The sequence below is a fragment of the Schistocerca piceifrons genome, chromosome X (assembly GCF_021461385.2).
Source record: "Schistocerca piceifrons isolate TAMUIC-IGC-003096 chromosome X, iqSchPice1.1, whole genome shotgun sequence".
In the NCBI taxonomy this organism is placed as follows: domain Eukaryota; kingdom Metazoa; phylum Arthropoda; class Insecta; order Orthoptera; family Acrididae; genus Schistocerca; species Schistocerca piceifrons.
The window spans coordinates 707,457,089-707,480,328 of NC_060149.1; the positions used below are offsets into that span (position 1 = coordinate 707,457,089).

Genomic DNA, 23,240 nt, shown 5'->3' on the forward strand with positions numbered 1-23,240 from the left:
GTGGCATACCACTAGATTTGGCACTTGGTTCACTGCCATTCTTGATCTACATAAATGATTTATTGGGGACAATGGAGGACTCTTTGAAACCTGTAATGTTTGTTGATGAGACAAATATACTGATAAAATTTGCTGCTACAGACATGTTTGCCACAGGCCAAGCTGGGTGTGATTTCATTGTAGCCTAAGCTGACTACCTGTGCTTGGACCCTTCCATCCTTGACTGCTCCCTATCTTGTATATTACCTGTGCTAGCCTCCTGGCACTGTGCTGATTTGGTAGCTTGCAAGCCAAAAATTGCAGAATCCATACATTCACTCCCTTCTAGTTCATCTGTTTTCTTGGTGCATGCTAGCACAACAATTCATTCAAAAATTACACAAGGGAAGGGAATTTCTTGCTAGAAAACACTTCTGATGCATCTGAATACTTTTTAAGTATGCTACATAGATAAAATTAATTGTTCTCTGGCAAACTTCAAGGCCAGAAATCAATGTTTCCAAATACAAAATCTTTCAGATCTGCATAATTTTTTATTAACTGATGTGATGTATGCTGTGTATTTACTTCATGCATGGTATATATATTGTAAAACCATGTCCACCTGTTGCCAGCACATTATTTCATCTAGAGAGATGCTTCAAACTCAGAATGTTGAACCTTTTGAATTCTTTTTTAAATGTGTATTATGTATTTTCAATCCTTTTATATGTCCCCACACAATATCCATGGCCAAGTATCACAATACCGAAATATAACTGTCTACGTTACATGGTACACAGATGAATGCATACAACTTTTGTTTTACTGGTGCAGTGTATGCTGTGTAATTAAATCATGTACAAAATATATATGTAGCATCATCTGAAACAGCAAGTTTGTTTCTTGCCAGCATACTGTTACTTTTTCATGTAGAGAGACACTCCAAAGTGAGAACATAATTGTTTGAATACTTTTTTAAATACTCAGTATGTCCTTAGGAAAGTATCATGGCAAAAAATCCATCATGTTGGAATAATTTCATCACAGTATAAAGTGATGAATACATATGTATAGTTTTTGTTTAACTGGTGGAATGAACCTTATGTATTTACATCACATGTGAAATAAATATTGTAGCCTCTGAAACACCAAGTCTGTTTGTTGCCAGCATATTTCATAACCTGGAGGGGTACTTCAAATTCAGAAACTTGAAGCATTTGAATACTTGTTTCAATGCACAATATGTATTTTCACTCCTGCTTTATTGCCCTTGCGTAAATTTCACTATCAAAATAATATCTGCATATGATTATATACATTACATAATAATAATTCTAGTTCATTATAAGTAGAAGTGTATACATGAGTTTAGTTTTACTGGTGCAATATATGCTGTGCATTTACATTATGTTCAGAACATATATTGTAATATCTGGAACACAATTTCTGTTCATTTGCCAGTGAACTTCTCACCTGAGGGAAATGTCTGAATACTCTTTACACTCATTGTATCTATCTCCAAGCCTTCTTTTTGATGCAGGCTTTCCTCTGGTGCTGACAAAGTTAAAATTAGTTTTTTATATTGTCTTTTTATATTTTTATGGATCTTCTTTTTTATATTTTTATGGATCTTCTTTTTTTATATTTTTATGGATCTTGTTTCTTTCTTTTTTAACAAAACAGTTTATTTGCAAGTGTCAAATAATTTCAACTATGACATCAGTCTTAGTTCCCGATGATTAATAATGCCTCTTTGTGTGATAAGTCTTGAAACAGAGTAGAACACATAATGGTACATTGCAAGTTTTACATTGGTATCTAGTTTCCTCGTGCACTTTCTGTTTCATGGAAACCACACATCTGCACATCAGCAAATTTTTCTTTGAAAATTCACTCACAGTAGTATGTGGAAAATGCCTTCCTGTAAATCAGAACGTCTTCCTCTGTCAGATTTGTACCATTTTGTTGCATATTTTTCTAGCTTCTGTAATGAGAGAGAGGTAAAACTCTGAGACTGCCATTTTTTGCCCTGTAACCAACCTGTGGAGAGTACAAGCATTTAAAATGCATTAATCCAGAATGTGAAAAAATGTTTTGTGTAAGATTTCGCAGTCATACTAAAATTCTGCTTTAAAAATAATTTTGTGCATAATGGAATACAACAGCAACACAAAGCAAAGACAAAATTGCAGATATCTGCCAAACATCAGAGAAATGCATCTCATGACCCTTAGAAGGGACACCCTGTACGATAACATCCCCCCCTCCCCCTCCTACACCTCCCAGACTGGCACAAATACACTGGTTGTTTCTCTGTTTTTGATTGGTTTCGCAAGCAGATTGGTGTCAGACAAGAAAAATGGGTAGGGCAAAAGAGCCGATGATGAAGTAGATAGGTCTGAAAAAGATCTCATGTATCAGTTCTACCCATGATACAAACATATCTATCGTTTCTGCAAATCAGCCTCTGCTCAGTGTCTCTCTTGATATTATCCAAATTTTGGAAACCTCAACAACATCCTTTCCCAGGGCTTCTACTACCTCTCACTGTGCCCTGGAGATAAACGATATTCTGTCACCTATTCAATGCAGTGTGCTAGTGTATCCATTTTTCATCCTTATTCTCAGAGCAGTAGCTTATAGGTATTCCCATGTGGATGATCTAATGGCGAGACCTGTTCCATACATCCAGTCCCTATCTACTACTGCAATGCAGTCACAGACATTTTCCATCTGGCTACATGAGAAAATAGCTATGTCACATATACCTGCCACACTGCAATTGATGTGCAGTGTTCTATATGGGTATGACAAATAATCTGATGTCTATCTACATAGATAGCCACCACCAAACTGATGCTAGCTGTAGCCATCCTTGTTGAACATTCTGCACAACACACAACTAATGCCTTCAACTGCTGCTTCAGCACCCATTCTGTCTGAATCCTTTTCTCTAGCACCTGTTCCTCTGAGATGTGAATGTGGGATCTGTCTCCCCAGCACATACCCTGTTCCCACAACCCCCCTGCAGTTCTGATTGTCTGTAAGTGACATTGGTCAAATAAATGAAGTGTATTCCTTGAAGAGCAACTCTGTATTTTCAGACTACTTGGGATTACTATGCAAAGAGTGTTTTTAATGACATTCTGTCATATTTATTTTAAAGAGATAAGAATTGTATGTACTATAAATAGTTATCCTCAATGTCCAATTTTTATTTTACTCTGAGTACACAAACAGTTGAATCTTTTTCCTTGTTATGCACAACATAGCTCACATTTCAATTCATTAGACTATATCTACTGCTCAAAAGCATGCAGGAGTCATATTTGAATGCAGACATTCACTTTCATACCTTTGAAATACAAAAGCAAAAATTAAGTTGGTAGAAATTTTTAATCTAGCAGTTGAAAAGAACAGACATTTCATCATGATGACACTTGTGTACCCAGTTTCAAAATGTTTAATGAACAACTGTGCATGAAATCATCATCATCATCATAGTTATCACAGGTGGTAAATTTCTAACAGACGGTATACAAAAACTGATTCCCCATTGTAATATGTGGATATAATTATGTAGATAGTGGAAGATCAATAACTACACATTCAATGAATGTGTTATTACACTGGAGATGTTCAACATTCATATCCTTTCTTACTGTTTTATTGTTTGCTTATCACATCGCAGTTGTTTTCAGGGTGATCATGATAACAACATATTTTATTTAATATATATTTTTTGAATATGATGGACAGTTGTTCCTTATTACATTACTATTTATCTATTTATATTGAATAATATTTTTGTTTGTTTGTTCTAAATATCCTGACTGTATTATGTTGAAGATGCTGACAATTTGTTGTATAGCATATAAAACATTAAAACATACACAAATGCAGTCATGCTGGAACTAGATTTTTCAATTAAGGACCTATTCAGTACATATGTCTTTTATTTAACTGGTTTCTATAAAACATTGTATTCTGCTTATTTGATATTTTTATAGCCTCGTCTGCTGGCATCACATATTGCAGACAGAGAAGATGAAGTAGCACATATTTTAAATTCTGATCCTACAATGGACCTGCACATAATGGAAGCAGTTAAACTACATATGCTTAAAAATGCTATTGAACTGTACCATAACTACACAAATGGGGAAGATGTTCCATTATTTGCTATGTTAATGTTCTCTCGAGACACTTCAGAAACACCCAGAGAACTGATGAGAAATCATTTACTTGAAGTTGGAAACACAGCTGGACTGGAGCAGGTAATAACATGCTCTTTTGTATCAGTTTGCTACTCAGAAATATTTGGAATAAACAAAAAACTTTCTTGATTATTCAGGCTTACATATGGGTAAATTTCAGTCTACAAATTTAGGTGTTGTGTAATGAGGGAAAATACTTAAAATTACACACACACACACACACACACACAGAGAGAGAGAGAGAGAGAGAGAGAGAGAGAGAGAGAGAGAGAGAGAGAGAGAGAGAGAGAGAGAGACCACTCCATATTTACCTCCAAGAGGTTCATGTCTCAATAGCTAATATAGATACTTAAAATGTACAACAGCAATCCTTGCTTTAAGAACAATAGGTTCAGTTTTCAAAGAAGAAAGAACTGGTTGGGACAGGTAAGTAAGTGGGAGGTGGGAAAGGGTGGGGGGGAGTTTACAGGGGGTTGCTATATTACAGACCATGTGAGGCACAGTTGGGTGCTGCTGTTTTCAGTCTAAGAAGACAGTTCCACCAGATAGTTCTAAATGATGATATTCTATTCTTGTACAATCCTATGATGATGTTCCTTCTTTTTTCATATTGCACACAATTATGGCTTTGAAGTCTGTTGCATAGTTGTAAGAAATGGTGGTTCATATACACTATGTTACAATGTGAAAGACTACTTACTGTAAGGTAATAGTACAAGATTCACTTACTGTATTACACGATACATCTGATAGATGAAATATACGCTACACTGTATCCTCTTGTTTATATTGTTACTGTATGACTACATTTCACATTTATCACTCATTACTTAATTTTGTATGAAAGAACTGTGAATTGTGTGCCTACCGGCTGTAAATATAATGTTTCATTGTCGAAATATAAATTTGTGGTAGAGAATTTATGAGTTTGTAATTTGTCAAATTTGGAGGAGTAATAGCAAGACTTCTTTGGTGCAGTTATTTCCACATAAAATTAATGTATAGAAAGCCCTAGAAAAACACTGTGTAACATCATGACTGATCACTGAAATTAGAAACAGTTCAATAGATAATAATCTTTAGCATGTTTGATAAGGTAGTTGGATGCAACTTTGGCATTGAAGCCTCTGTAAATGGTAGTAATCAAAATAATTTTAGTATTTTAGCACCAATTTGTGTTGCAATATCAGTTGTTAAAGGTACTCATAACACAGGATTTGACACTCAAAGCATCTATATTTTATAAAGCAACTAGCTGAGCACCCAGTGTTGCCTGGCTAAGTACTTATTCCAATCCTATTAGTCCATCCTCTCCTATCCCCTTTCTCTGTCCATCGCATCTGCCCACTCTCTAACTCTTTCTCCACCCTCTTTCTGTCCAACTCCTCCACCCTCATCTCCTCCTGCCCCTCTCTCTGTCCATCCACTACTCCCCCACTCTATGTCCATCTGCTCCCCCTCCCCCCCCCTCCCGCCCCCCCTTACTCTCTCCGTCCATCTTCCTCTTCCGTATCTCTATTCATTTCCACCTCCACATATCTCTGTCCATATCCCCCCTCCCCCATCTCTCAGTCCATCTCCTCCTCCCCCTCTCTCTGTCCATCTCCTCTTCCCCCTCTCTCTGTCCATCTCTTACTTTTCCCTTTCTGAGTCCATTTCCCCCTCCCCTCTGTCTGTCTATCTCCTACTTCCACCTCTCTGTCTGTCCACCTATTCCTCGCTCTCATCTTCTCTCCACATTGTCACCTCCATCCAGTAGGAGGTTTCTGGTTCTCACCCCACAGTATTTTCTTTCAGATAGTAAGTAGTATGTGCACAAAGTTTGGTTGAAATCGATTTAGGTGTATAGGAGCAGCTTTTATCCACAGCTTTGCCCACATATGCACGTCACATTATTTCACATATATTCAACATATTTCACAGATATCTGTGTACATATTTCACCTGTATCTATGGCTAATTTCACACTTCAATTTTGTTTTCATGCAGCTCAATGTTTATGGCATCGTATCTCCTTAACTATGTGTCATGCAATGATATAATTTTGAAGGTACATTTATGAAAGGGATAGATTGTTACTCACTGAATGGTGGAGATGTTGAGTAGCAGATAGGACACCAAAAAAGACTGCTAAACAAGTACGCTTTCAGCTAAAAGGTCTTCTTCTGAATTAGACAATATACGCACACCAAACTGGCCAAGTCTGGCCTCAGCAGCCAGAGACTGTGGTCATGTGTGTGAGAGTTGTGTTTCTGTGAATGTTTGTGGTGTGTGAATATACCTGCAAAATTATATTATTGTACACAGGTAGTTATTTAGAGACAACACCAAAAACACTGAGATGTGTGAAAAACTGCCACATCATGCATGGTGTTTAAATCCACATATGCCATTAAATGTATCTACAACATCAAACAATGGAAATCCAGGATGGAATAAGGCATTTTGGCCAAAAGCTTACTTGTTTAGCAGTCTTCTTGGTCTGCCTTTCTGTGGCTCTAGATTGCCACTATATGGTAAGTAGCAATCTATCCTTTTCATAATATTGTCATTATTCCATCCTGGATTTCCATTATTTGATTTTGTAGATACATTTAATGGCATACGTGGATTTAAGCACCATGCATGATGTGGCAGTTTTTCACACATCTCAGTGTTTTTGGTGTTGTATCTCAATAACTACTTGTGTACAATAATATAATTTTGCAGGTATATTCCATGGTATATGTGAATAGTGTCACCAAAATGCACTGCAAATACAGTTAACAGTGAAGAAGTAATAAATTAAAATGTCACACCTGATGTGGCAGTTTTACTGCATGAACAGTGAAAAATGTAATAAATAATAATTTTTTTCCCCTTTTCCCATTTTGTGGGGATTGTCAGAAAGTTTCCTAAACATTTGAAATTAAGTGTAAAGCTTGTTGTAAGTCACTATGTGCTCTCACTCACAAATACTGTATGAATGAATTTTGGGCATTTTTGTGTCATAGTGTAATGTAGCAGAATAGGACAAAATTTACTGAAAAGTATGATACAATAACAAAGTATGCAATACTAGGCTTACACAAAGCTATGTAAATGAAAGAGCTTGTATTGTAACATTATTGGATTAATATACTGATGAAATTAACCAAACTTGTAATGTATATAGTCCAAATTAAGATGAATTGTAAGGATAGTAACCCACAAATTAAAAACATTGTCACAGAAGAAGCTGAGTAGTGCAGTCATTGTAGTGTAGTGGTTATGATACTAGATTGTTGCATAGAGGGTTGTGAGTTTAAAACTCACCTGAACTGAAACATTTTAATTTCTATATTCGGTTTGAGTACATTCTAGAAGTATCCACAAATGGCAGGAATCATTGCACTGGAATGTTCTGTACCATATATGTTTTGGCTGGAGGCAGTTCACTCCACGATCTTGTATGTGCAAGTGCTGAATAAACCTTCATTAAGTGAAGTTAGTGTTTGTCGTTCATCTACTTACACCTTCCTCTACATCAAATTATCTGGTGGAGACGCCAGGTATTGGAACTTGTGATCCCGCACATTATCAATGACACAGTGGCTCCCATCAGGCCATGACAGAGCTGCCGTTTACATGGTGAGAAACCCAAGTTCAAGCCATATTCAACAGACTGCAATCTATCGGAGACAGAAGAAGAAGAAGAAGAAGAAGAAGAAGAAGAAGAAGAAGAAGAAGAGGGCATCATGATGACACCAACTGTATGCCACCACATGAGACATCCTTCCGGGTTCTCTGATGATGATGGCCAAGATCCAAACAAGTGGCTGAAGGCATATGAGCATATAGCCAAATTTAAGAAATGGGATGACACCGTCTGTTTGGCTAACATATTTTTCTGCTTGTAGATCACTGCCAAGCAATGGTATGAGAACAACGAGGAGAAGTTCACAACCTGGGAAGTATTCCAGGTGGCGCTGTGCAAGTATTTTGGCAACACACAATGCCAAGGCTGAGGATAAATGAAAGTGCAGGCTGAGGATAAATTAAAGTGCAGGGCACAGCATCCAGGAGAAACGACAGCGTCCTACATTCAAGATGTCTTGGAGCCATATAAAATAGTGGATCCTCGAATGAAAGAGGAAGATAAGGTTGCACATCTCATGAAGGGTGTTGCTGAGGACATTTATCAAGCCCTACTCCTGAAGGAGGTTTTGACAGCTGACAACTTCATAAAATGGTGCCAGTATATCGAGACACTGAATCAAAAAAGAATTGCACACAAGAAGTTTGAATGGCTTCCAAACGTAATGTCGATGTCTGTGATGGAGGAAGAAACTGATTTCACAAGTGTTCTTCGTCAGGTAGTGAGTGAGGAAGTTCAGAAGGCACTTGTATTGCACAGTGAGCAATAAACTGAGACCCTTCAAGAGGTCATAAGGGAGGAAGTGGAACAGACATTGAACCCAATCTATCATTCTTCATTTCCCTGTAAAATGGTAAAAAAGTCGAAACCCAGGTGAAGTTACATTCCTACAATGCCACATGAGGAACCTGTTTTGGCACCAAGGAAGACAGACATCTGGAGGACGCAGGATAACCAACCAGCATGTTTCCAATGCGGATGCCCAGGACATGTGGTGCGCTATTGTCAAGAAAGGCAGCGGATATTTGATGACGCCGACGCCAGAAGACAGCAGACCGATCTTAGCCAACGCCAACTGCTGGACAATGGAGATGAACAAGAAGATGCTGGTGCAGGGCGACGTAGGTCACCATCGCTGCAAGTTAGCCGCTGGAGAGGATGTTCCCCAGCTCGCCAATCAAGGTCTCCATCACCGTTTCACCACTTCAGCCGATCACCTAGCCACTGCAACCTGGAAAACTAAAGGGTGCGACCTTCCTTGAAGGTGAGGGGGCTGAAGAGAAGAATCCTCCACTGTTGATCACTACAGAAATGGTAGGAAACTGCATTGATATACTCATGGATGGCCAACCAGCCCAAGCTCTTGTGGACTATGGAGCATCATATTCAGTCATTTCGGAGAACTACCGTCACCAGTTGCAGAAAACCATATTCGTTGACAGCAAAACATCTCTGCTGAAGGTGGATAATGGGAAATATGTAAAACCTACAGGAAGATGGGTATAAGTGGCCATACATGGCATTTGTAGACTTAGAGAAAGCTTTTGACAATGTTGACTGGAATACTCTTTTTCAAATTCTAAAGGGAGCGAAAGGCTATTTACAATTTGTACAGAAACCAGATGGCAATTATAAAAGTCAAGGGGCATGAAAGGGAAGCAGTGGTTGGGAAGGGAGTGAGACAGGGATGTAGCCTCTCCCCGATGTTATTCAATCTGTATATTAAGCAAGCAGTAAAGGAAACAAAAGAAAAATTTTGAGTAGGTATTAAAATCCATGGAGAATAAATAAAAACTTTGAGGTTCGCCGATGACATTGTAATTCTGTCAGAGACAGCAAAGGACTTGGAAGAGCAGTTGAACGGAATATGCACTGTCTTGAAAGGAGGGTATAAGATGAACATCAACAAAAGCAAAACGTGGATAATGGAATGTAGTCGAATTAAGTCAGGTGATGCTGAGGGAATTAGATTTGGAAATGAGGCACTTAAAGTAGTAAAGGAGTTTTGCTATTTGGGGAGCAAAATAACTGATGATGGTTGAAGTAGAGAGGATATAAAATGCAGACTGGCAATGGAAAGCGTTTCTGAAGAAGAGAAATTTGTTAACATCGAGTATAGATTTAAATATCAGGAAGTCGTTTCTGAAAGTATTTGTATGGAGTGTAGCCATGTATGGAAGTGAAACATGGACGATAAATAGTTTGGACAAGAAGAGAATAGAAGCTTTCGAAATGTGGTGCTACAGAAGAATGCTGAAGATTAGATGGGTAGATCACATAATTAACGAGGAGGTATTGAATAGGATTGGGGAGAAGAGGAGTTTGTGGTACAACTTGACTAGAAGAAGGTATCAATTGGTAGGACACGTTCTGAGGCATCAAGGGATCACCAATTTAGTATTGGAGGGCAGCGTGGAGGGTAAAAATCGTAGAGGGAGACCAAGAGATGAATACACTAAGCAGATTCAGAAGGATGTAGGCTGCAGTAAGTACTGGGAGATGAAGCAGCTTGCACAGGATAGAGTAGCATGGAGAGCTGCATCAAACCAGTCTCCGGACTGAAGACCTCAACAACAACAACAACAACAACATGGCCCTTAGAATTCATTGTCTTACAAGAGTGTAGTCATGACGTCATTCTCAGATGGGACATTTTGAAAGCTTCTCAGGCAATTATACATTGTGATTGCTCGAAGATTATACTAGACGAGATGAGATACTGTGGACAGGAAGATGCGCATCAGGGTTTGTGGAGACTGTGTGTGCTGGATGAAGTGATCAGTCCTGCAGTCAGCACTAGAAAGGTAGCTGTCATGTGTCATTCCATGCATCAACCCATGGATCTTGTAGTGGAATGTAAGAGAAGCATACCACTGAAGAATAACTTGGTCATCTCATTTAAGAATGGATTTGGTGAATTGTGGATAGTTAACTGTCGCCAAGAACCACAGACCATTCCAAGAAGTAAGTATGTAGCAAACGCTGAGCCGTTAATTGCAGAACAGCTGAGCATCATAAAAACGTTCCATGACGAGTCTGTGGGCAAAATTAGTGCTACCACTACGAGACAAGATCTTCTAGCTCAACTATCACCAGATCTCATTAAGGAACAACAGAAGAAGCTACTTGCCATTCTTCAAGAGTTCTCTGAATGCTTCAATCCACAGGTGAAGAGCAAACCTGACAAATCGACAGTGAAGCACCAGATTAGCACTGGAGACCATCAACCAATAAGCCAGAGAGCATACCATAAGTCAGCAACGGAATGTCAAATAATTCATGATGATGTAGAGAAAATGATGAAGAATGACATCATTCAGCTTTCGCAGAGCCCATGGTCACCACCAGGGAAGAAGGATGGCAGTTGGCGCTTTTGTGTTGATTACAGGAAGCTCAATAAGATAACTAAAAAGGACATTTACCCTCTTCCATGAATTGACAATACACTAGATTGTCTGAAGATTTTCTCAACCATGGACATGTACTCGGGATACTGGCAAATCGAAGTAGATGAGGCTGATTATGAGAAAACTGCACTCATCACCCCTGAGGGCCTGTATGAATTTAAGGTAATGCCATTTGGTTTGTGTAATCCACCAGCAACTTTTGAATGAATGGTGGATAATATTCTAAGGCAACTGAAGTGGACAATGTGTCTTTGTCATTTAGATGACATTATAGTGTTCTCAGAGACATTTGATGAACACATAAGAAGACGGAGGGCCATTCTTAAGTGTCTCCAACAAGCCAGACTGAAACTTAATCCGAGAAAGTGTCTCTTTGGAGCAAAAGAAATCAAAATACTTGGGCACCCTGTGTCAAACGAAGGTGTGCGTCCAGACCCAGAAAAGGTGACATCTATAACTGAATTTCCTATTCCTAAATGTATTATAAATGTGTGAAGCTTCCTCGGATTATGTTCTTATTACCGTAGTTTTATCAAATACTTTTGTATCAAAGCCAGGCCACACCAAGAGTTGTTAAAAGCTGATGCTAAATTTATCTGGGGTGGTGATCAACAAGAGTCTTTCAATGTGCTGCGAAAAGCTCTGATGACTGACCCTGTACTTGGTCTGTATGATGAGAAAGCACCTACAGAACTACACACAGATGCCAGTGGGTATGGGATCGCTGCTGTTCTGGTGCAGATTTTGGATGAAAAGAGAAGATTATAGCCTATGCTTCTAGGACACTTAAAAAAGCTGAGAGAAACTACTCGACTACAGAAAGAGAATGACTTGCTGTGATCTGACCCATGTGCAAATTTTGACAGTATCTCTATGGAAGGCCATTCACAGTTGTTACAGACCACCATTCACTTTGTTTGTTGACAGATCTTAAGGATCCAACAGGACGACTCACACCAGGTGGGCACTACATCTTCAACAGTATGACATTACCATAGTGTACAAAAGTGGAAGAAAACACCAAGATGCAGACTGTCTCTCAAGAAACCCTGTGCAAGACCATCAAGACTTTGATGAAGGTAGTGACTGTCTCACTGCACTCCAGGATCTCTCTGCTGAGCAGAAGGAGGATGCCAAGATATCTCAAATTATGCTGGCCTTAAATTGGTCAGAGTATGTGAAAGGACAATTTAAGGTAGTTAATGGATTACTTTACAAGAAAAACTTTGATCCATTTGGAAAGAGGTGGCTACCAGTGATTCCTAAACACACATTCTTAGATGTTCTACAGAAATTCCATGACACACCTGAGGCCGGACATTTAGGATTTATTAAGACATACGATAGAATCTGCAAGAGATTTTTCTGGCCAGGTTTATTTAGGAGTGTCCGTCACTGTGTGTTGCACTGACGAGAGTGCCAGAGAAGAAATGCAGTTCCTCAGAAACCACCTGGCGGACTCATACCAATTCCACCAGCCAAAACGCCTTTCTAGTGTGCTGCGATTGACCTCCTTGGACGATTTCCAATGTCTGTTAGTGGCAATAGATGGATTATTGTTTGCACTGATTATCTGACACACTATACCATTACAAAAGCCGTGAAAACAGCTAAAGCATTCGAGGTAGCCAAATTCATCGTAGAAGATATTGTATTAAGACACGGTACCACAAGGTCATTAATTATGGATTGAGGGAAAGTTTTTTAATCAAATCTTGTGACAGAGATAAACTGCCAGTGCAACATTACTCATCATATGATGACTACCTGCCATCCCCAAACTAATGGGCTTACTGAACGCCTTAATAAGACCTTGGCCAACATGCTGTCAATGTTCATCAGTGTTGAGCAGAGCAACTGGGATGAGGTGCTGCCTTTTGTGATGGTTGCCTACAACACCGCCAAACAAGACACCATAGGATTTACGCCATTTTTCCTGGTGCATGGGCGTGAGGCAACGACGACGATGGACACTGTGTTTCCGTTACTTCCTGATGGCATGGATGACAACTACATTAGCCAGGTGTTAACCACAGCTGAGGAAGCTTGGCAGTTAGCTCATCTCCACACACTGCAAGCTCAAGAAAACGATCACTGAAGGTATGACGATAGCCACTGCCCTGTTGTCTACCAGCCTGGTACCTCGTTTGGATCTGTTCAGAAAGTTGGTCTCTCTGAGAAGCTCCTCAAGCGCTACTTTGGACCTCATGAGGTTGTAAGACAGTTGTCTGATGTTACTTATGAAGTTGAAGATTTCGATCCCGACACAAGGTGACGAAAGATCAGAGATACGGTCCACATCCTTCGAATGAAGCCCTATAACAATCCTGCAACCCTGGGTACAGCCGAAGCTCCAGCAACAAGCAACATGTGGAAAGGTACTGAAGAATGTAGTGGCAAAGGAAGTTCTATGAAGATCACCGCCAGGGGGGACATCAGTCATCAGAAGTCAGAGTATGCAGGACCAATGACTCATTCCCGGACTAGGAGGACATAACACCGATACGGTCTTCTCTTAAGGAGGGAGCAATGTCACTGAACAAGCTGAGTAGCACAGTCACCATAGTGTAGTGGTTACAATAACAGATTGTTGCCTGGAGGGTCATGAGTTCAAAACTCACCTGAACTGAAACATTTTAATTTCTGTATTCGGTTTGAGTACATTCTAGAAGTATCCACAAATGGCAGAAATCATTGTACTGGAATTTTCTGTTGCTGTATATATACCATATGTGTTCTGGCCAGAGGCAGTTCACTCCACACTCTTGTATGTGCAAGTACTGATAAATCTTCGTTAAGTGAAGTTAGTGTTCATCATTCAGCTACTTACACCTTCCTCTGTGTGACAGTATGTTAAAGTCAATGTAAACAAAAGCCCAATTTATCATCACAAAATTTGTATGTAAAAAAAATGATAGTAATTGTGATTCAGATAACCATAAAGTCACATGAGCTATGTTACTAACAAACATTAATCTGTGCTTATAAAATTAGCAATGCAAAGATTACAACATTATTGTGAATATACACTGAAGAGCCAAAGAAACTGGTACACCTGCCTAATATCATGAAGGGCACCCGTGAGCACACAGAAGTGCTGCAACATGATGTGGCATGGTCTCGACTAATGGTGAATTAGTGCTGGAGGGAACTGACACCATGAATCCTGCAGGGCTGTCCGTAAATCTGTAAGAGTACGAGGGGGTGGAGATCTCTTCTGAACAGCATGTTGCAAGGCATCCCAGATATGCTCAATAATGTTCATGGAGAGTTTGGTTGCCAGTGGCAGTATTTAAACTCAGAAGAGCATTCCTGGAGGCACTCTGTAGCAATTCTGGACATTTGGAGTGTCACTTTGTTCTGCTGGAATTGCCCAAGTCCGGCAGAATGCACAATGGACATGAATGGATACAGGTGCTCAGACAGGATGCTTACGTACATGTCACCTGTCAGAGTCATATCTAGACATATCAGGGATCCCATATCATTCAAACTGCACATGCCCCACACCATTACAGAGCCTCCACCAGCTTGAACAGTCCCCTGCTGACATGTAGGGTCCATGGATTCATGAGGCTGTCTCCATACTCGTACATGTCCATCCGCTTAACACAATTTGAAATGAGACTCGTCTGACCAGGCAACATGTTTCCAGTCATCAACAGCCCAACGTCAGTGTTGATAGGCCCAGGCATGAGATGTAAAGCTTTGTGTCATGCAGTAATCAAGGGTACATGAGTGGGCCTTCGGCTCCGAAAGCCATATCCGTGATGTTTCATTGAATGGTTCACACACTGACACTTGTTGATGGCCCAACACTGAAATCTGCAGCAATTTGTAGAAGGGTTGCACTTCTTTCATGTTGAAAAATTCTCTTCAGTCGTTATTGGTCCCATTCTCTTCAATCGCCATTGGTCCCATTCTTGCAGCATTTTTTTCCGGCCGCAGAAATGTCGGAGATTTGATGTTTTATTGGATTCCTGATATTCACATTACACCTGCAAAATTGTCATACGGAAAAGTCTCCACTTCATCACTACCTTGGAGATGCTGTGCCCCATTGCTCATGCACTGACTATAACACCACGTTCAGACTCACGTAAATCTTGGCAAACTGCCATTGTAGCAACAGTAACCGATCTAACAACTGCACCAGACACTTGTCTTATATAGCCATTGCTGACAGCAGTGCCATATTCTGCCCGTTTACATATCTCTGTATTTGAATATGCAAGCTTATACAAGTTTCTTTGGCACTTTGGTGTATATATGTAATGCAGTTTTGTTATTAGTTTTGCAATATTTTGACATGCTAACTGATTCAGATTTCATAACCAGTTTTGTAAAAGCAATGAAATTTTAATTCATTTACCTTCAGTTTAAACAATGCAGAATGTAACTTCATGATTGTTAAAAGCAGAGTCAGTATTGTTTCAGCATTTAGGCACTTAGCGTATGTCAGACTTTGTCAGTTTGTTATGCAATAAAACAAGTTTTAAAAGTATTTTGACACACACACACACACACACACACACACACACACACACACACAGAGAGAGAGAGAGAGAGAGAGAGAGAGAGAGAGAGATTGTTATAATATGTATGGATTTGTGCAAAATATGTTTTTGTTCTTTTCTGACCTAGACGTCATATGTTTAAATTATTTGTATCGATATTTTTCCATTGTAATTTACATACAATGTAATTTATAATGAGAATAACATTGTTTACATTGTCATAATATTATTTAAGTGACCACAAGCTGTGACAGCACAGAAATTCAGTCATGTAGTCAGTCAGTCCAGTTCAGAAAGGATTTTGCTCAGTTCTACACAATTCTCTATCAGTGTTTGTAAATGAAATGTTATAAAATTACAAATAAATCATGAACATTAAGAAAGAATACTGGTTGTGGGAAAATAATTTATTAAGATGTAGGAATGCAATATATTTCCAAGAGATTCACTCTATTTTTTTCCTGCATCAAGTGAGTGTTATGTGTTAACTTTATCAACAATAATGGACACATCCAACCAAAGAAGTTAAAGATAATTTTTTAATGTAATGTTTCCTGCTCTAAAAAACTTCATCCAGTTACTCACAAGTACTTGGATTCAGTGTTGAGCATAATACAAAATATATATTCTTTACTGTTTGAGAGAATGTAATGTTTTATTTTTGACTGGACACTTACTACATCTAGCAGCATAACCATGTGTAACTTTCCTTTTAACAAATACTTTCTTGATTGTGTGTGATAAGTTAAAAGTTTGAGCTGGATCAAGAATGGAACATGGATTCCTCCTTTTGATTGTCAGTCCATTAATGATTATTCAATCAGGGTAACCTCATGGGCTTAATCCAAAATCAGCACTACATGCAAGCTCTGAAATGGGGAGTGAGATGTGTTTAGATGTCACAGTTGGTAGCTCACTGCCTGAAAAAGAAAATGATCTGACTTTGAGTTACATACCACCATAGGGTAAGGTTAGGTTCAGCCAGTCAGTTTTTGGTTGGTTATTTTGTTATTTATATTTCTCATGATAAGTAAATTCTAAACATACAATTGTATTGAGTATTAAGCAATGAATATTTGAAACAAGGGCCTAATCTAACTATTAACAAATGCAGAGAGCAAAATGAAACATAGTTGTGAGCAGTCCATGCCTATCAGAATTACATGGAGTGGATTATAACCATACTAAGATTCTGACACAGATGTCTAACTTCTGGGCATGCATCATTAAAGAATCTATTGAGATTAGAGTAAGGGAACAGCTGATCAGTCTTGATAGTGGCTACAGTCTTAGTAAGGTCTAGCAACCTATGTCACAATCTTTGATTGTATAAGGCATGTTATGTGATAATAAAAATTGAATTGAATTGAATTGAATTGAATTGAACTTAATTTGATTAAGAAGAGACAACAGATCTCCTGCAATGAACTGATATTGGGGGCAGGTGGAGTAGCAGTGGAGATGCTGCATGTAGCATCCTATGTTAACCACAGACATAGCAATGAATTGGTGTGAGAAGGCAGGGATGAGATACTGCCTGCACACCCACTACTGGATGTGGACCACTCTTTGAGCAGCAGGTCGGGGGGAGGGGGGGGTGTACAATTTCCATTCTGTCTCCTAGAAACTCAGTTCATCACCTGATGATAGTAACAGGGTAGATTGCTATAACACTGTGTCCCTTGGACACTAACATCCAGCCATTCACATGAACTTAGCTTATACAAACTAAAGTTACATAAATCACAGTGAAAATATGACATACTTGCATACTGAGCTGATCTTAATTGAACTTTTTTATGTAATTTCAATACAACATCAGTCTCTAGTACAAAACATCTTCCAGCAGTTGGCAAAACTTTCCTTGTTCTAGTCGAACATCCACAAAATGACACTTGAAGCCCATCTTTTAGAACTTGCAAAACCTTAGCAACATACTCCTTGAAAGTTGTAGCATCTTTTCTGTAGCCCTTCACAGTCACAAAATTCCTTGTAGAAAACACCATGCTGTCTTCCTGTGAAGAAAGATGTATTGCTGAGGATGATAACAAATCCGATAGATTTTTCAGTAGGCTAAGGAATGTTCAGGTCTGCAGTTATGATCTCAGAAACATCAACCATGGAAGGAGATGGCAAATCAATTTTTTGGTAGGAATCCGTTTGCAAAAGTAGTTCAGTCAAATTAGCTGCCATATAGTCTTCAAGTGCAAATATATCTCTGTTTGGTGTTTAAATACTGCAGCCCCAAAAACTCCTGCAAATGTTTGGTTGGAGTAGGTCAGAAAGTATGATATGCCAGCCAGTCCAGCAAACTAATACATTGTGGCTGATCTTCCTGTACTTGCCACAAGATCAAAACATGCTGTGTTACATAATTTTTAAAAGAAGCAAACACTCACACATGTCAAATGGAAGAGCACGCAAATTAATACCATCATCTTTTGCATATGATGTAACATTTATGCTTTTGTGTCCAGTATCATGAATTTAGGATTTTTTGCCAGGCTATTCACATTTGAGGAATTGCTATAGAGCTAGTGAAACTGTTGATCCAACCCCAGAGTCAGATACAGCATTGTGCAGCAGATGATTCTTAAAGTACATCCTAAGAAATACAGATAATGAGGATGGAGCTGTTTCTGAAACACTGATTACTGAAACTATTGTCACACATACACCTCCTTCAGCAGATGTAGCGGGTTCAAGTACTCTGCTGCCTGAGCCAGTACCTTTGCTTATTTCTATGCAGTGGTTGCTTCTGCCCCATCCAATTTGTGTACATCTTGCATTTCACGTTTCTATTTTCACTGAGAGTTGGTTTTGTTTCATGAACACCCTGAGCCATTCCTGTCCTGTCATGTTCTGCCTCTCATCCACAGCTCATGGTCTAGTGACTAGCGTTGTTCCTCTGGATCACAGGGTCCCGGGTTCAATTCCCGATCAGGTTGGGTATTTTCTCTGCCCGGGAACAGGGTGTTTGTGTTGTCCTCATCATTTCATCCTCCTCATCATCATTATTCATGACAGTGGCTTCATTGGACTATGTATAAAAATTGGACTGTGAAAAAATTGGGACTTTGTACAGGCAGTTGAACACTCTACAAAACCAAACATCATCATTTTCTGCCTTTCCCAGTTCTCCAACACAAATTTTTCATACCATTTATCAGATCCACTTGACAAACTTCTTACAATTTTTGTGCCTAAGCCACAGTGGGTGTTGCATCCAGTAATAATGTAGTTACAAAGTGTCTTTTCTTCCATTTCTATTAACCTTTCAAATATTCATTTGATGACTCAAAATTTTATCTTGTCAATTCCTAAGGCAAAAGCTTTTTGTCTTCTTTTGTTTAAGAGTTTCTCTTGAAATAATCATGCTTCTTTCTTATATTCACGAGGAAATTTATTTGTGGATGTGTTGACTGAATGCATCTTTCAGCATTTCTGATGGAAAATCTCCATAATTGCTGGTTTGCTGTCTTTTTATTGGCATTATCAACCCAGTAATTGACAGTATGCGTAGTTAATATAATTAATCATGCTTCTATCGACTCATGATGGTAAATACAAAAGTAGGCACATGGCATGGTTTTTTTTTTTTTTTTTTTGTGGGTTTAAGTAAACCACTGAGCAGTTAACCCCAAATGTATGGTTCAGTTAAATCCACAAAGAAATATGCCACACACATCTACTCCCTTGCTCAGTATGCTTGAGGGTCTCACCAAGGCCATTGCCGACAAGCACTACCCCCCAGACCTAATCCGTAAACAGATCTTCTGTGCCATTTCCGCTCACAGCCACAATCCTCCCAACATCCCCCAATAACCAGCCACAAAGGAGTGTTACCAGCTCTGCTGCAGTCATTGCACAGCTTCTTATATTGGTATGACTACCGACTACCAGGATGAATGGCCACCGCCAAACTGTGGCCAGGAGCAAAGTAAACCACCCTGTGGCACAACATGCAGCTGAACATGACACTCTTTTTTTCAGTGGATACTTCACCACCTGAACTATATGGATCCTTACCTCCACCACCAGCTTTTCTGAACTGCACCGATTGGAGTTATCCTTACAACACATTCTCTGCTCCTGTAATTATCCCGGCCTCAACCTATGGTAACATACTGTCCCCATGATCTCCAACCAATAGTTTCCATCCCCTCTGTGCTGTCATCTCCTCTCTATTCTCGTCTCCCACAGTGCTTGCCACACTCTGCCAATGCATCTGCCCATCTTTCCCCATTCCTCTCCTGTTTAGCTCCTTTTTTCCCCTACCTCTTTGCCGCACAACCTACTGACACTGCAACTGTTCACAGTCTAGTCCCTGCAAATTCCACTAGGCAGCATTCATCTCTCCCCCCATCCATACACTACTATCCCTTTCCCTTTCCCACACCCTCCAGATTTCTGCTTGCATCCCACATGATGCATTCCAGTCCGAGATGCTGAAGCCAGTGGTCATGTGTGCATGGGGTGTGCTTGCTTGTGTGTGCATGTGAATGGTGTGTATTTGTCTTACTTTTACTGAGAAAGGCTGTGGCCAAACGTTATATGTGAATGTCTTTTAATTGTGCCTGTCTGCAACTTGACATGTCTTCTAACAGTAAGTAGCAATCAGTCTTTTTTTCTGTATGATTGATACAAATACCTACTTAGTTATTTACTGTAATATCTCAATAGAAGCATGATAAAGTATTACAATTTGCCATATTGTCAATTACTGATTTAATAATGACAAGCAAAAGACAGTGAAACACTGGGGTAAAAGAACATTTGAAAATGAGATATTAATTGAAACCTTGAAAAGCACATTTTTCAGTGACTTCATCACCACATCAGTAACCAATCCTACAACAAAAATAAAAACAGCAAAACATTTACTTTAGATCTTGTTAATTCAGCAATAATTAATAACACACAATCTACCTGCATTAGTGGCCAAAACTTTAACGAGGAGATTGATGACAGCCAAAAGAAGATAGCTAAATTTTTTATGGCTGAAATATCTCTACTTGTTCATTTTTCATTGAGTAGTTCAGTTAACTGCTATGACCAGTCACTTTATCCTACAGCTTTAACTTGTCGTATACAGGCACCACAAGATATGACCCTCAGAGAATAAGAAAATTTTTCTGAAATATTTATATTTCCCATAGTTTTTTTTAGGAAATGAGCAAAAAGTGGATCCTTAATCAACATCAAAATGCATAAATAACAATTATTTACTTATGCTTCTTCATGTCTGTTGCAGATTGAAATGTTCCTTTTGGGTTTTACACTTCATGTAACATTACGGGTGGTAAGACCTTCAATGTATGGTACAGAAGAATACATATGCTGTTATCCTGAAAACAGTAATGAGAGCTGGCCTCAGGTGCTCCTTATAGCAGAGGATGATCGACATTACAATGTTCTTGTTGAATGAAGCAGGTAATTTTTTTATTTGTGGTATTATTTGGGTTAATAATTATACAGGGAAGCTATCTTCTCTTTTACAGTTCATTGGACTGTATTACATGGTGTCAACAAGAATCGCTGATGTAGTATAGAGAAATCATCACAGTTCATCTGAAACTCTGTAACTGTAATTTTTTCTATGTCAGTGGTTAGTATTGCTAAAGAAATTTATTATTATTTCATGAAGTACATATGGCTATTCCTCTAGAGCTCTAACGAAGTTGATGGATTTAAAGTAAGGCATGTCTAATTTTATATCATGCTGACTGGGATCTTTATGATGAATTCAGGGGAACAGCTGTTCAGCAAGAAGATTTTTCTTTCCAGAATACTTGTATCTTCCAATAAATTCATTTTTGGTTTGTGAACCTTGTTTTAAATGTATTGTGCATAGTAGGATAGCCCATTATAGGTTGAGTCATGATAATCACCACTACAGGTGGCCCTATAGCATTTTAGATTGGTGCACATCTTATTTTGAATAAACCTTGGGATCTTTTTATAGAAATGTCAGTGAAACACAATGTTAAAACAAGTAAATGTATGGAATAATTAAATACTGTACAAAATATATGGAGAACAGGGAGCATAAAGATAATAATAACAATAGCATATTATAAGTTAGTTGATATTTAGTGTTAACACAAAATACTAAAAGGTATTTTGAAAAACATTGTTTTTTTTCAGATTAGATCTTGATGTATTTATACAGCTGGAAGAGAAGAACCTGAGAACAAACAGGACATGAAATGTTATATATACAGCCCAGCAGACTTATAAAATGTGTTCAGATATTGAAAATTCAAAATAAATTTTATTATCAGTTCCTGAATTGTGAGAGCTTCTAGTGTGTGCTTGATATGGCTCTTGGAATTACCAAACGTGTTCAGTTTTTCATTCAAGTGACTGTCCTGCAAGACAGAAGAATTTACTAACCGAGAAAATTGCCACCATTACTGATATTAGCTAATTAGTGATATGGTCCATATCTAAAGAAAAGTTGCACACACACACACACACACACACACACACACACACACACACACACACACAGAGAGAGAGAGAGAGAGAGAGAGAGAGAGAGAGAGAGAGAGAGATACACATTATTACATAGAACAAACTTATGTTTTGTTGATACTGAAAATGAATTCAAATACACTTTCAGCTGCTTCCACAGGTAGGGACATGAAAAAAAAAAAAAAAAAAAACAAGCTGCTTGAAGTGACACATGAATGACATACTTTCTAGCAGCTCTTATATGTTGGTGCTATCTTGTGTCTTAGATTGTAAATGATTGTTAATGGGAAACTTGGATAAGAAAGAGAATATAATCACTTGTCATATGTTACTTACAAACATGTAAAATGTAAAATATTTTTTTCTTGGATGTGGCACTTCTTTTTAAATTCAAAATTCTGTTGTGCACCAGTTTTTGATTGATGTTGTGTATTTGAAACTGATCTTTCTTTTTTGTATGTAACAGTCACTGGTGATGGCATCTCTGAGAAATATGTCATTTACATATAAACAACTTTACTTGGTGTAAGGTAATCAAAAATTTATGTGTAGACACCTGTTGTATGTTCCTGCTTATATATGGCATGTGATAAATACAATTTTGTTCTTAAAAATTTAAACAAGTTATCATTCATGGACTATTAAACTGAATTATCTGTATGCAGAAAGACAGATGTTATACTTGAAACAGAAAAACTGGCACTAATTTTGTCAGCAATAACATAGCCTATTTTATTTGTGGGAAGCAGCCACTCAGTCATTTATAACAAATTCACTGATCCTCATACCTGCATTGCTGTTTTCCTCATTTGTGACAGCTTCTACAGTGAGCAGTAAGTTGTACATTACAGATTTTGTGGGCGCAGGCTCAGATAAATCAGTGATTCTGGACAATAAATTTATTTATTTGTCTCACTGTCAATGCATTTATATTTGTAATTCTCCATAATCTTAATGATAATACTAATATTTTGTGAAAGAAATATTTTCATTAGTTTAGTGAGTAAATAAATAATTTATAGTG

General features: G+C 38.4%; 1 protein-coding gene across 1 annotated transcript in view; it reads left to right on the forward strand.

Annotated features, from left to right (window-relative positions):
• Nucleotides 1-22,410, forward strand: part of LOC124721278 — a 210,700-nt gene extending 188,290 nt beyond the window's left edge. Inside the window, exons 9-11 of the mRNA XM_047246163.1 lie at nucleotides 3,993-4,259; nucleotides 20,994-21,172; nucleotides 21,887-22,410. Coding sequence (XP_047102119.1) covers nucleotides 3,993-4,259; nucleotides 20,994-21,167 — 441 coding nt within the window. The 3' untranslated portion in view covers nucleotides 21,168-21,172; nucleotides 21,887-22,410. The remainder of the gene's footprint in view (nucleotides 1-3,992; nucleotides 4,260-20,993; nucleotides 21,173-21,886) is intronic.
• Nucleotides 22,411-23,240: the final 830 nt, after the last annotated feature.